Source organism: Ochotona princeps, chromosome 21 (genome assembly GCF_030435755.1).
Source record: "Ochotona princeps isolate mOchPri1 chromosome 21, mOchPri1.hap1, whole genome shotgun sequence".
Taxonomy (NCBI): Eukaryota; Metazoa; Chordata; class Mammalia; order Lagomorpha; family Ochotonidae; genus Ochotona; species Ochotona princeps.
Genome location: NC_080852.1, coordinates 26,700,097 through 26,714,983, shown reverse-complemented (window position 1 = coordinate 26,714,983; position 14,887 = coordinate 26,700,097). Strand labels below are relative to the sequence as shown.

At 50.4% G+C, this 14,887-nt stretch overlaps 2 protein-coding genes across 4 annotated transcripts in view; both read right to left on the bottom strand.

Moving 5' to 3' along the window:
- Positions 1-10,891: 10,891 nt before the first annotated feature.
- GPX1 (glutathione peroxidase 1) lies at positions 10,892-11,972 on the bottom strand. The gene is made up of 2 exons (XM_004581757.3): positions 11,674-11,972; positions 10,892-11,438 (listed from the first exon to the last, which is right to left on the bottom strand). The coding sequence occupies exons 1-2, from the start codon at positions 11,914-11,916 to the stop codon at positions 11,079-11,081; spliced, it is 603 nt and encodes a 200-aa protein (XP_004581814.3). The 5' UTR covers positions 11,917-11,972; the 3' UTR covers positions 10,892-11,078.
- Positions 11,973-12,690: 718 nt separating this feature from the next.
- The window catches only part of RHOA (ras homolog family member A), a 43,320-nt gene continuing 41,123 nt past the window's right edge, over positions 12,691-14,887 (bottom strand). For 2 of the 3 annotated variants that reach the window (XM_058678684.1, XM_058678685.1), the window contains one exon: positions 14,273-14,616. In XM_058678684.1, coding sequence (XP_058534667.1) covers positions 14,288-14,616 — 329 coding nt within the window. In that variant the 3' untranslated portion in view covers positions 14,273-14,287. Of the gene's footprint in view, positions 13,927-14,272; positions 14,617-14,887 lie in introns of those variants that run through there. The other variant, XM_012925960.2, reaches the window with a different exon arrangement.

The following is a 14,887-nucleotide window of genomic DNA, read 5'->3' as shown; positions in this document are numbered from 1 at the left end:
TGGGGCGGGGACGCCGGCGAGACCGGGGTTGTTGAGGGGCGGGAGGAGCAGAGCGTCCGCCGGGGATGTTGGGCTCCCAGAAGGGGTTCCACTTTCTTCTACCCTGCAGGCTACACGTTAAGCGGGCTCCTCGTCAGGCACCCTTTTCTCTGCTCAAGGTGGGGCCCGCTCGGCCTCTATCCAGCCGGGTTCAGCTGAGACAAATCAGACCCCACGACCTCCCGGGCTCCCCGATCCCAGGCATGAGGGGGTTCATCTTGTTCCTAAACACAGGCCAACCAAGTGCAGGAATCCCTGGAGCTTGGTTTTCTCGTCTTCACCCTAGCTGTTCCGCTTTTAGCAAGGGACTTTGGGGGAACCCTTAGCGACCCTAAAGAAGGCCTCATCAGGGTTCCTGGGTAGTGCCAGGAACTCATACACTTTAGCAAGGCGCTCCCTGGCAGAATGTTCCGGTCCCCGGCTTAGTTCCCCTGGCGGCCCCACCTCTCTGGGCGGCTTGCCCTGTCTGGGAGAGGAGCTGCCACACAGGGGCGATCGCAAGCGGGAAAGCAGGCAGCTATGGAGGCGTTCTCCCTGTTAGGTGCTCCGGTAACTACTGCCTAAGTCTCCCTCCCCACTCCCCAAGGAAAACAGTCTTCCTAGAAGGAGAAACCCCAAACCAGGAGGCCCAGCAGTCCCCATTCTCCTGTCTAGCAGTCCCTGCTCTCAGAGGAAAAAAAAAAAAATACCAAGGAGACCCCGTTCCTGCGCTTTTATGCTTGTGCCAAGCTGTATTTGGAGATGTGACTCCCCCAGGCTATAGGAATGCCAGGCACAATCCCATCCACAAAAAGAAACCTTCATTTGAGTAGTGGGTGTGAAGAAAACACTGGAAGCTTAGAGCTGCATCTGAAAGTTATGGTGTCAGGAGCGGGGAGGGGAGAACTGACAGGGAATTTCTAGAAGGGGCAGGAGAAGATCAAAGGGTGGGCGGCCTCCTGCCGGTTTTAGCCAGCCTGAAGCACAGGTGCAGCCAGCAGTGGCAAGCAGGCTTTGGAGGAGGCATGCCACTAAGAAAATGGCTGCGAGTCCTCCCAAGGCCCACACAGAACTGTGACCAAAGAAGAGGAAACACTGGTGAGTACCTGTGGTTAGGACTAGAGGAAGGGGAGTCAGCCGAGTGAGGGTCTGGTGAGACATTTGGACAGGTTTCCTCTGTCTGCATTGGATTTGGGCTCTCTGAGGTGACTTTGCTTGGGTCATCCATCGCACACCAGTGGCCTGATGACAGAGGCCTCTTGGCACTTGGGTAGGTAACATGTGAAAGTTAACAGGGAATTCAAAGAACCTTGAATAGCCTCATATACTCTCCTGCAAGTAGAAGTAAACCAGCACTTGATGGTTCTGTATCCTGGGAGCCCAAGGTGATGACTCCTGGCAGGTGAAACTGCTTTCAATCTGTTGAGCATTAGCACCAGAGAAACACTGTTTTTGGTCATGCTCTTTGTAGGAAAAGGAAGTTCATTAGTAACATCAGTTTAGAACCTACCTCAGGCTTCCCTTTTTGTTTTTGGCAGTTTGTCCTCTACTGTTCTAGTCAGTCCTCAACAACAGTAGAAGGAGGAACATAGTCTAAGAAAAAATATTGAAACTGGTACCATGGTATAGTGGGCTAGGATTTTGCCTATGGCGCCAGCATCCCATACAGGTGCCGGTTCAACTCCTTACCCAACTTTTTCATAATACATTTAATTTATTTTTGATTATTTTTATGAAGATTAATTTATTTTTATTGCAAGGTCAGTATACAGAGAGGAAGATATTCCGTCCCATGGTTCATTCCACAAGCAGCCACAACTGCTGGAATTGAACCAATCAGGAGCCAGGAGTCTCTTCTGGGTTTCCCACATAGGTGCAGGATCCCAAGGCTTTGGGCTGTCCTCGACTACTTTCCCAGGCCACAAGCAGGGAACTAGATGGGAAGAGGGGCTGCCGGGACTAGAACTGGTGCGCATATGGGATCCTGGTGCGTTCAAGGCAAAGACGTTAGCCATTAGGCTACCAGGCTGGGCCCTGATGATTTTTGAAGATATTATTTATGTTTTAAAGATTTATTTTATTTTTATTTTACTTGGAAAGTTAGATATACAGAGAGGAGGAGACAGGAAGATTCTCTGTCCATTGATTCATGCCCCAAGGGGCCGCAAGACTGTAGCTGCACCTATCTGAAGCCAGGAGCCCAGGACTCAGGCCATCCTTGACAGCTTTCCGAGGACATAAGCAGGAAGCTGGATGGAAAGCAGGACCACTGGTGTTAGAACCAGCACCCATATGGGATCCTGATGTGTGCAAGGCAAGTACTTTAGCCACTAGCCTACTGTGCTAGTGACAGTAAAAGGCGAGGACTTTAGCCACTAGGCCATGCTGCTGGGCCCACACTTTTCAAATAGAAGTAAAATAAATCTTTAAAAATATCAAAAATACGGGCCCAGCACATGACAGCTTTTGGCCTCATTACACCTTCAAGTGAGTCCTTTCTTTGCTCTCTCTTTTTTTTTAAGATTTATTTTTGGGACTATCATGATAGCTTAGTGGCTAAAGTCCTTGCCTTGCATGTGCTGGGATACCAAATGAGCACCAGGTCATGTCCTGGCTGCTTGACTTCCCTTCTGGCTCCCTGATTTTGACCTGGGGAGCCTGCACCTGCACTGGAGACCCAGAAGAAGATCCTGGCTTTGAATCAGCTCAGCTCTGACTATCACAGCCATTTGGGGAGTGAACCAGTGGATGAAAGATCTTTCTCTGTGTCCTTCTCTCTATGAATTTGCCTTTCCAATAAAAGTAAATAAGTCTTTTGTAAAAATTAAAAAAGTAAAAAAGGGCTCAGAGCAGTAGCCTAGTGGCTAACATCCTCGCCTTGAATGCACCAGGATCCCATATGGGCGCTGGTTCTAATCCCGGCAGCTCCACTTCTCGTCTACTTCCCTGCTTGTGGCCTGGGAAAATAGTCAAGGACGGCTCAAAGCCTTGGGACCCTGCACCTTTGTGGGAAACCCGGAAGAGACTCCTGGCTCCTTGCTTCGGATTGACTCAGCTCCAGCAGTTGTGGCTGCTTGGGGAGTGAATCATCGGATGGAAGACCTTCCTCTCTGTTTATCTGACTTTGCAATAAAAGTAAATTTTAAAAAGTAAAAGAAATCATTATTATTTTTATCATATTTAAACTTTGTAAATTTTTTTTAAAGATTGTATTATTATTATTGGAAGCTGGATATACAGAGAGGAGGAGAGACAGAGAGGAAGATCTTCCATCCGATGATTCACTCCCCAAGTGAGCCGCAACGGGCCGGTGCGCGCCAGTCCGATGCCGGGAACCAGGAACCTCTTCCAGGTCTCCCACACGGGTGCAGGGTCCCAAAGCTTTGGGCAGTCCTCGACTGCTTTCCCAGGCCGCAAGCAGGGAGCTGGATGGGAAGTGGAGCTGCCAGGATTAGAACCGGCGCCCATATGGGATCCCGGGACGTTCAAGGCGAGGACTTTAGCCGCTAGGCCACACTGCTGGGCCCAAACTTTATAAATTTTTAAAAAATTGAATATTAGAAACACATGCATATCTATCCAAGTGTTTCTGCTATTGGAGGAATGATGCACTGACCCCAGAGGAAGTGGCAGGAGTGACAGCCTCAGCCCAGAGGACATGCTGTAAGCAGAAGAGAAGCCTGAGGGTACCCAGACCCCACCACTGCCCAGCCACTCCTTGACACAGGAGCCTGAGCCGGAAGAATAGAAGACAGAAGGCAGGACCAACTGGAACTGTCAACCTGAGCAGGAGAACAAGTCTCCCCGATCACTCCCTGCTTGATTTTGGGCTGGGAAGGTATAATTCATAATGTCTGAGTATGTGAACTTTAAACTGTATTTGACTTCAAATACTAACAGTTTTTGCTTTGGCTCGGGACTATAGCTTTCTCTATACTTGACTGGGCTCAACTCTGCCAAGTTACCCTGGTGCCCAGTTGGCCAGCGATCAGAGAGTTGCACATGGCCGGGTTCACAAACATGGGGCACATTTTAACCAAAAGTGGCAGTTGGAGACAAATGTTTTTGATTTCTTCTTCCCTGACTCCCTTAACTCTTCCAGGGGAAGGGTGCAAAAGTAAGGGGTGAAGTATACATGGGAGAAAGGAACTCCTACCCAGAAATTTCCAACTTTTGATAGGAAGACCGGTTTTCTGGGTAAGGTGACTGAGGCCAATACTGAGTCTCACTGAGAGGAAGTGGGAGTCTTGCTTACACTGGGAAGTCGTGCTGATGCGTGGATTCCATTCTGGTTTTGCCACCCTCCATGGCCAACCCTGTTTGGGCAGGGAGGGTGTGGTACCCTAAATCCAGGTGTGGCTACTGTCTTTTTTTTTTTTTTTCCTCTAATTCCATTCCCTTCAAGTCTAACCCTGAGTTGGTGTTTAGATGTCATTTTATGTCTTTGTTTGCCCTCTGGACAGAATGAATTCTCTGGAGGCAGAGGGAGTTTTTCAGAGACTAGTCATTTTTTTTTCCCACTTGACTAACAAAATGTGTCTCTGGCATGCTCATGGGCACTAGCATTCGAGTGTTCGTGGCATGGTTGGGGCCCAAGAGGTTCATAGGTCATTACAGTATTATGTGATTCAGGTGCCACAAGGAGCACAGTCATCCTGTAGACACACTGCTAGGAAGAACACCGAAGCTACTGATTCTGAGAGCACTGTGCACTTCAGGATGCGTTGTAAAATGTTCAGGGGATCCAGCCTTTTGGTTTCCTAGTGGACTTGGTGCACCTGTGCACATTCTCAGAGTTCCGTATCCAGGACAGCGGAGGCTGAAGTCACAGGTTGCCTTTTCCCTGTGCAGCCATAGAACCTCACCCAGAATGGGCTGCCTGCTGCCTGAGCTCTAAAGCAGTTCTCACATCCTGTTTTTTCTTTATTTTCTTTTCTTTTTTAAATGTATTCATCTATTTGAAAGACAGCATGGGAGAGACAAAGATATCATCCATCTGTTGTTTCACTCCCTAGATGGCTACAACAGTCAGGTCTGGGCTAGGCTGAAGCCAGGAGGTTCATCCAGGTCTTTCATGTGGGTGTCAGGGGTCCAAATACTTGGGCCATCTTCCACTGCTTTTCCCAGTCGCCTTAGTAAGAACCTAGATTAGAAGTAGAGCAGCTGGTTCTTGAATTAATACCCACAGAGATGCTGGTATTCCAGCTGGTGTCTTAACCTGCTCTGGCCCCAGGCTCCAGACACTTGGATCCAGTGGCCCTGTTTTGTGGTCTTGGGGGCCACAGTTACACAGCACCTGGGAGGCATTTGTCTGCAAGAGGGATGATGGGAAGGCTGCTGGTCCCTGCCAGCATACATTGTCAATCACATCACCTCAATCTTTGCACTTCCTGATGTGACCCTGCACCCACATGGGAGACCCAGAGGAGGCTCCTGGCTCCTGGCTTCGGATTGGCTCAGCTCCGCTGTTGCGGCTGCTTGGGAGTGAACCATCGGATAGAGGATCTTCCTCTGTGTATATCCGACTTTCCAATAAAAATAAATAAATCTTTTTTAAAAGTGAAAAATTCAGCATAATAATCTGACAGAGGCCACAGTCTCGTCTCTTCATATATCCATGCTGTGTCCTCTTGGGGAAAAATTTTTTTATAAAATTTTATTTATTTGAGAGACAGTTATGGAGAGCAAAAGATGAACAGAGAAAGTGATCAGTCTTCCGTCTGCTGGTTCAGGCCGAAGCGAGGAGCTTCTTTTGGGTCTCCTAATGGATACATAGGTCCAAGCAGTAGGGTCATCTTCTGTTGTTTTCTGAGGTGCCTTAGCAGGGAGCTGGATCAGAAGTGGAGCAGCCAGGACTTGAATCAGCACCATGTAGTGCAGCCAGCAGAAGCTGAACTCACTAAGTCACAATGATGGCCTCTTAGGAAAATCTTTAACCAGTGTTTTTTTTTTTTTTTTAACTCAGTATCACCCAAAAGCTAAAGTTGAAGAGATCTGTTACGCTAATCAGGCCAGAAATGCTACTCTGAAAATAAGCTTACTCTCAACATTCTTTGTGGAGCGACTTTGAAACCGTTAGAAGAAGGAAGTTATTTGACCAAGAGCTCATTGTGCAAGAGGTGCCTGACCTAATTTTATTCCATTTAATGTTTAAGAGAAAACCAAACAAAAGCAGTGTTTTTGCAAGAACTGTTGAAACAGAAGCTTTGCAGCCTCATTGAATAATAGTTGAGCCCACCCCACCCCCTTCCCAGAAGGTCTGTTGGCTGATCAATGCCCAAGGCTAAGTGTGACGGGTACTGCTTCACTTGTTCCCTGACACTGCTGAGTCACTGCCGGGTGAGGTGGGTGCTGAGCAGGGCCTACAGCAGTTAGAAGTTTGAGCAAGAGGAATGTGTGTGTGTTGGAGGAAGACATCCAGGCTCTTAGGGCTGTGCCTGAAGCAGGTGTGGGGGGAGAGGGAGGGAAAGGACTATGGACTGCTGGAATGCTCCCCAGGCAGGACCTACTACAGGGGAAGCCAGAAGTCCCCATCCCTCCCAGCCTGAGGCATAAACAGAAGGAAAAAAAAGTGGGTGAGAAGGGTGAGTCACCAGGCAGCCATGGGGCAAGAGGTTGGCGTCAGTGTGGAAAGCCCCTAGTTCCTGGGTTCCATCCTGTGGCCCAGCCTAAGTGGCCTGGGCTACCCAGCCCCCAGTGCAAGGAAGGGGAATGTGGAGTGGGCTACCCAATAGATGGGTTACTGAGTCAGACCCCAGGCTCCTGGACTCTGCAGTCCATTTTCTCTGTACATGGTCCAGGGCCCACACACAGTCACAAGTGACTGATTGATTCCTCTGCGCTGCATTCCCAGAGAAGGACTTGCTGGCCCTCTTCCAGCTTCGTCCAAGCCTGCACTGGCTGAGCCATGCTCAGTCCACAAGCACACAGGTTGATCCTTCCTTTCATTCATGTTTTCAAAAGTTTGTGAGACTCAGAGAGACAGTGAGAGCAAGAGAATTGGTTTACTCCCCACATGCCCAGGAACTTGGAACTCAGTTTGGGTCTCCCAGAAGCGGGGCAGAAACCCAATTCTTTTGAGCTGTTATCCTGTCTCCCAGGGTGGGCATTAGCAGTTAGCAGGCATCAGGAGTTTGCGGGGGGTGGTCATCAGGATAAGACCCTTCATGAAATGTCTCCCTCTGCTTCTTGGTTTTCTCCTGTCTCTCCCTAGCTGCCCCTCTCTGCCCCTGGCCAGAAGCATTAGGAACTCAGAGGCCTCCCTGGTCCCCGGGGTGGCCACTTCCTCTCCTCTTCTTTGGCTGACCTTTGCCTTTAAACTTTCCTCCTCTTTCTGAGTCTCCCTCTCTTTTTAAATAGATGAAGTGTTTTTTGTTTTGTTTTGTTTTGTTTTGTTTTTTTAAATTGCAAAGTCAGATATACAGAGAGGAGGAGAGGCAAAGAGGAAGATCTTCCCTCTGATGATTCACTCCCCAAACAACTGCAACGGCCAGTACTGCGTCGATCCAAAGCCAAAATCTAGGAACTTCTTCCAGGTCTCCGACGCAGGTGCAGGGTCCCAAAGCTTTGGGCCATCCTTGACTGCTTTCCCAGACCACAAGAAGGGAGCTGGATGGGAGGTGGGGCCACCGGGATTAGAACTGGCACCCATATGGGGTCCTCGTGCTTTCAAGGTAAGGACTTTAGCCGCTAGGCCACCACGCTGGGCCCAGTTTTTTTTGTTTGTTTTAATTTTTTTTTTAATTGGAAAGCGAGATACACAGGGAAGAGGAGACAGAGAGGAAGAACCTCTGTCTGTTGATTCACTCCCCAAGCGGCTGCAATGGCTGGTACTAAGCCAATCCAAAGCCAGGAGCCAGGAGTGACTTCTGAGTCTTCCACATGGGTGCAGGGCCCCAAGGGTTTGAGCCATCCTTGACTACTTTCCCAGGCCACAAGGGTGGGAAGCAGGGCTGCCAGGATTAGAAATGGGAGCCATATGGGATTCCAGAGCATGCAAGGCAAGAACTTTAGCCAGTAGGCTACTGCACTGGGCCCTTCCTGAGTCTTGTAAACACTGCCCCAGGTTCTACCATCTAGACACTCCATGTGACACATTTTTAAAACATGTTTTAAAATTTGAGAGGCAGAGAGAGGGATATATATGATAAGAGGTAACTACCATCCATTGATGTATGCCCCAAATACCTCTAATGACCAGAGACTGAAGCCAGGAGCCAGAAACTCAACCCAGGTCACCCACGAGAGTGGCAGGGATTCAGCTACTTGAGCTGCTGTTACCTGCCAACTACCGGCTTGTGCATTAACAGGAAATTGGAATTAAGAGAAATTAAGGCACTGTGAAATTTGATGAAAATATTCAAAGAGGCATCTTTTAAAAAGATTTATTTATTTGGGCCCAGCTCAATAGCGTAGTGGTTAAAGTCCTTGCCTTGAATGCACCAGGATCCCATATGGGCGCTGGTTCTAATCCTGGCAGCTCTACTTCCCATCCAGCTCTCTGCTTGTGGCCTCAGAAAGCAGTCGAGGACAGCCCAGAGCTTTGGGACCCTGCACCTGCATGGGAGACCTGGAAAGAAGTTCCTGGAACCTGGCTTTGGATTGGCATAGCACCGGCCCTTGTGGTCACTTAAGGAGTGTATCATCAGAGGGAAGGTCTTATCTGTCTCCCCTCCTCTCTGTACATCTGACTTTACAATAAAAATAAATAAATCTTAAAAAAATAAATAAAAAGATTTATTTATTTGAAAGATGGAGCAAAATGGAAAGAGAATCTTCATCTGCTGCTCCGCCCACACTTCCGTTTCCCATAAATGGCTATGATAGTCAGATCTGGGCCAATCTGAACCAGAAGGTAGGAACTCCATCCTTGTCTCTCACACAGGTGGCAGGGGCCCAAGTACTTGTGTTATGCAGGGCAAGTAACTGGAACTCAAGTTAGCACTCTAATATAATGGGATGCAAAGATTACAAGCAGGGGCTTAACCCACTGCACCATCCATCCCAACAAACAACATCTTGATTCTGTACCAATAATCTGCCCCATGATACAACATCTCTCTTAAAAAAAAAAAGTTATAGAGAGGGGGTGAGGGAGAGATAGGTTTTCCATCTGCTAGTTTATTCTCGGAATTACTGCAATGGCAGGGGCTGGGCTAAGTCAGACCAAAGCCAGGAGCTTCATCCGGATCTCCCACAAGGGTGCAGGGGCATGAGCACTTGGGCCATCCTATACTGCTCTCCCAGGCCTCTGAGTAGGGAATTGGATGGAAAGCGCAGCAGCCAGGACTTGAACCGGCACTGTGGGTTGACCTGCTAACGCCACAGTGCTGGCCCCAACACTTGCTCCTCTTGGTATTGTCATCTTTCAACATCTCAGGTCCTTGAATCCTTGTATTCCCTGCTTGCCTGCACCCCCGTACCCTACCCTCAAATCAGCTCTTGGCTTTACTTTAGCTCCTCTTGGCAATTTCACTATCACTTCCTCCAAGAACCGGGATTAGGTGCCTTTATTTGTTTCCAAGGCACCTTGAACTTTCAGTATTATCGTACTGTGCATTTTTCCTAATTAATGTCCTGGTGCCTTCTTGAGACACCCATAGAGTACCTGGAACAGGACTGAATGATGAGTGTTGTAGAAGGGGAGAAACGTGGCTTTGGTAAATACAGCTGTGGGACATGAGACTGAGCTGGCGTGGGCACACAGGGATTTACCTAGCCATCAAGGGCGGCATTGTTCACCCTGGTGTCAGATGCCCCTGCCTGGGCCTATGTGAATGTCCATTTGTACGATAACTGACAAATACCTGCCAGGCCCTCCCTGTGGCTCTGAGGTTATCAGCTGTTGCCTACCTGCCACTCAACTGCTGGGGAAGCTGACCAGATGCAAACTAGGTTCACAGGAGTCCCGTGGAGCCCTGAAGGGTGGGGACCCCAGGGTGCAGGACAATTTCCCCTGGATCTCCTCACCTTAGGGCACTGAGTTGGAGAGGCTTTTTAGCCAGGGTTGGTAAGTCATGGTCAGCAGGAGAGACAGCCAGGGAACTAGAGCAAGCAGGTGCAGTCTCATTCCTTCAGGATCTGAAAGCAGGTGGAGTGTGGTGGGGAAGGGCAAGGGTAGTAGTAAGGAATGCTACTTAAGGGCCAGAGGTAAAGCTGAGTTGGCAGACACACTGGGAGGGCCTTGAATCAGCAAATGCAACACAAAGGCTAGGCTGCCAGAACCTCTGGCCCACATATCCTGGGGTCCCTATCTGCTCAAGAAGCAAGACCAGGCAGAGGCCCCCTGCACTGAGATTAAAAAAAAAAAAAAAAAAAGGTCCTGTCTTTATGCTGCTGGGCCTGAGCAGAGAAGCAAAGGGAGCAAAGGGGTGGGTCACATAGCAGCAGCTGTCCTCTGAGATATGCCACCAAACTAACTGAAGGTGTCATCACACTAAAGTGTTGGGAGTCACAGGCAGCCGGTGAAACACCTATCCCCCCACTCCCATGGCATCAAAACAGCTGTTAGAACAAGGGAGCCCATGGAAAGATCTCGCACATTAGAGGGGAAGCGGCTGTCAGGAGCTCCCAGAGTTCACAAAGAGCTTGCGTGGAGTTAACACTCGCAGAGGCCACAGGTGGAATGAGGGGGTACTCTTCTGAGTTTGGTACAGCAAGGAATCCTCAGTGCAGCTTCCTTTTTTGGGCTAAGAACCTTCTGTTGCAGCTGAGCCTCAGGATGGCCCCACTGCATGTCCTGGCAGGAGAAACCCACAGGGACATTAGCCGGACTCCTCCACACATGGGAAAGGGTGGATGGTCCAGGACAGACCTGGCTAGGAAAAAGGTTTAAGAGGGCAACAGTGACATAGGACACACACACACACCAGCCTGCTGGCACTCAGCATTTTATTAATGAGGGAAACAGGGGAGGCTGGACAAATGGGACCAGCATGCCCATCTGGGGGTTTCTGGGACATCAAGCATTCCTCCATGCACGTTTTAGGAGGAACACCCTCATGGATGAAACCCCCATAGAGCAGTGGGCCACTGCCCAGCAGCCAGGAAGTGGGCAAGGCCTAGGAGCAGCGGGACTCCTGGGTCAGCAGGGCTGTGATGTCAGGCTCAATGTCGATGGTGGGAAACCGGCGGCTGTACCTACGCACCGGGACGCCGTCGGGGCCCACGAGGAACTTCTCAAAGTTCCAGGCCACATCGTTGCGGCACACCGGGGACCAGGTGATGAACTTGGGGTCGGTCATGAGCGCGGTAGGGTCGTCGCTGGGCGCAGGAAGGGCCTCCCGCAGGAAGGCAAAGAGTGGATGTGCCTTGGCGCCATTCACCTCGCACTTCTCAAAGAGCATGAAGTTGGGCTCGAACCCGCCTCCCGGTCGGACATACTTGAGCGAATTCAGGATCTCTTCGTTCTTGGCATTCTCCTGCAGGAGACACAAGGGCAGCTAGGATGCACCGGGCCAAGGAAGGTCATGGAAACTTGCAGCCACAAACAAGTTTGTGGATGAGTCATCAGGATGTGGCCTTCGTTGCCCAGGGCGGGGCTGAAATCCAGAAGAGACCAGCTTGCAAAGGGAAGTGAGCACAGGGGAGGGAGAGGAAGGCTGCCCGCCCAGCCCGCACACCCCACCACGGCTGCACGCCCCCCGCCCCGCACACCTGATGCCCAAACTGGTTGCACGGGAAGCCGAGTACCACCAGGCCCAGGGGTCCGAGGCGCTCTTGCAGCTCGTTCATCTGGGTGTAGTCCCGGACCGTAGTGCCTCAGAGCGACGCCACATTCTCAATCAGCAGCACCTTGCCGCGCAGGGAACCCAGGTTCAGGGGCTCCCCGCCGGCCAGTGGCCGCGCTGAGAAGGCGTACACCGATTGGGCAGCCGCCGCCATCTGAGCCGCACACATGGCGTCAGCGACAGAGAACCCACAGGTCCAACTCCAAACCCGCGAAAACGAGGGTGCTGGGAGGTGCTTCCTTTTAACTGGCAGCAGCAGGGCCACGTGCACAAGCACTTTTCCGGGCCCGAGGGTCCCGCCTTATCCGGCCTCCGCCCGCCCCAAAGGGCCTTGGTCCCTCCCTCTCACGCGGTTAGGACTGGCAGGATTTGGTCGTCTGGGAGGCTTGCTCCACCCAAGCCGGGAGGAGCCAGGGGCATGTCTGGTCCAGCCCTGGAGATGGCCAGCCTTGTTTGCACTGCTGAGGGCCTCATGGAGGACCCGAGTTTCTCTCGCACAAGTTCCTGGGTGTGGGGCTTCGGCAAAGGGGCCTGTCTGCCAGCGACGCAACACAAACAGCACTCTTATGGGGTACTGTGGTGCCCTGTTGTATGACATTGGCAGATGCTGCCAGGCAGGATCTGAGCAAGAGACTCCATGGTGCTAGGGCAGGTCTGGCTCTGAGCCAGCTCACTTTCCGGGTTCCGTTGGCCTCCTCCCTTTCGGGCTGTGCCCTAGGTGTGCCCAGTACCTCCCCTGGTGCCATTCCCCACTCTGTGAACATGACTGGCACAGGACACTCATCTCCGTGTTCTTGAGGAGGAGCAGTCAGGGTAGCGCTGGGTTGGGGGTGGCAAGGAAGCTGATACTTTGCTCCGGCAAAGGAACCTCTGAAGGTGGGCTGGGGTAGTCCTTCTATCCCGCCTTAGCGGCTGGGCCGAGCAACACAAACACCGAGACACACAAGTTTGGAAAACTGCCTTTATTCTATTAGTAGTTGGAAAATGTAACTGGCACACAATAAAAGTCTAGTGGGCTGGGGAAGAGAAGGCTGTGCAGCCTCTGGGGCTGAGGGCGGGGACCTCCCCTAGCAGTGAGGAGAGAGCACTGTGAATTAGAGCCAGACCCTGCAGCCCAGGAGAAGGGCTCTGCCACCTTCCAGAGTGTGACTGCTTCAGGCAGGAAACCAAATCCTACACAGCGAACCCAGCTCTGGAGAAGGACGGGGCAAGGGGGGAGGAGGGGTGGGCGTTATGGCCATCTGTCATCAGAGAAAGTGACAAAACGGGAATTTAAAAAAATCAATTTTCCATCTGACTTTATTTCCAAATACACTTTTCTTTTTTTAAAAAAACCAATACACTTTCTGTGGGGATGACAAATATCAGTATTAGGAAATCCAATTATACAAAAAATACTACATCTAGTCTGGGGTAGATATATTTATTTTTGGTAACATACATTAAGTGGCACTAATTACACAGTAACTATAAGGTAACTAACATGAAACCATGGAACTGTAACTCTGCCACAGCTGCAATGGGCTTGAGCCTTTTTGGCTGAGCATGTTAGAAAAACGGGGTGCCCACCCTAGAGTTGTGCCAAATGAAATCTGAGGGAGCTGTGCTCTGGGGGCAGTAAACTCACCAGAACACCTTGCAGCTGACAGGTGACAGGCAGGACATGTTAGTCATAAAGAAGTTACAGCCTAATTCACAAAAGTTACCAACTGTTTCTCTTCTAGAAAGAAGCAAGAAGTTAAGAAATTCCTGGAATTAGCGCCTGGTGTGTCAGGTGGGAGTGCAGCGAGGGCTGTTAGAGAGCAGTGTCAGAGGACCCTGGAGGGCCAGACGGGTTGGACATCATTAATCATCATGGCTGGCTTCTAAATACTGGTAGCAAGATGACTTCTGATTTGTAATCTCAGGTAAATTATAGATAAATGAAAAAGGCCAGTAATCATACACTAAGATTAATAAACAGCACTTCAAAATGAACCGCAGGAGGACTGCTCGCAGCAAGGCCTCACAAGACAAGGCACCCAGATTTCTTCTTCCCCCGCCGGGCCTGCAGAGCCGCTCTCGTGGCCATCTCAAACACCTCCCGCACGCCGTCTTTGGTTTTTGCTGAACACTCCATGTACCCGAAAGCGCCAATCCTGTTGGCCATATCTCTGCCTTCTTCAGGTTTTACTGGCTCCTGAAAACAAAGAACACTTTCAGCTGACACTGTTAAATCCACACAGCAGGTAGGTAGTGTGTTCAAAAGGCTCAAAGACTTTGTTAAACTGCCACAGTCCTCAGTTTGAACTGTCTGGTGAGACTGCAAAACTACCAGGCAGTGACTACTCCCTGTCCCCCGCTCTCTGGGAGGCAGGAAGTTAAGGGCTTTCTATCTGGACTCCAAATCTTGGGACTTTCTGAGCCTTCAGTTGCTCCTAATTTATCTTTAGCCTCCCATGTGCCAAAACAACACCTGAAAAGGGAAGCCAAGAGGTAGGGGGAGCCTGGCCGCCTTCCGAAACAGCTCCTTCATGGGTTGCAGTCCTCGCAGGGATGGACTACCACCCAACAGGCACCCAGCTCACAGGACCCAAGAGTCTAACAAGGGTGGCAGGCCAGGGAAGGGCTCGGAGACCACCTGGCTGGCTAGGGTTTCCTGATGGGCTCCTAGAGCAGCCACCCTGGAGGCTCTGGTTAGCAAATGCTGCAGGAAGACTGAGCCTGGACCCCCAACAGTGCCTGTCCCCAGACCATGCCTGCTTCATTTTTGCCAGCTCCCGCCGTGTGTGCTCATCGTTCCGAAGATCCTTCTTGTTCCCAACCAGTATGATGGGCACATTTGGACAGAAATGCTTGACTTCGGGGGTCCACTTCTCTGGGATATTTTCTGAAGAAAAAAATGCACAAAATTAGGGCTACCAATAATTCTACCTTGAAGATTTTTGTATAGTTCTAGTTAAATCGCAAATGTTTGCTGTTGCTTCAGAGGTGCACTGAACACATCTAAAGCAGTTTAAAAAATGAGAGAAAGGCAAAATCTAATCCCTCCCTTAGATACTGAGCCACAAGCACTTCAGGAGTGTTGGCTGGGGCCTGGCACAATGGCACAACTGGCTAATCTTCCACCTGAAAGTGCTAGGATTCCATATGTGAGGCGG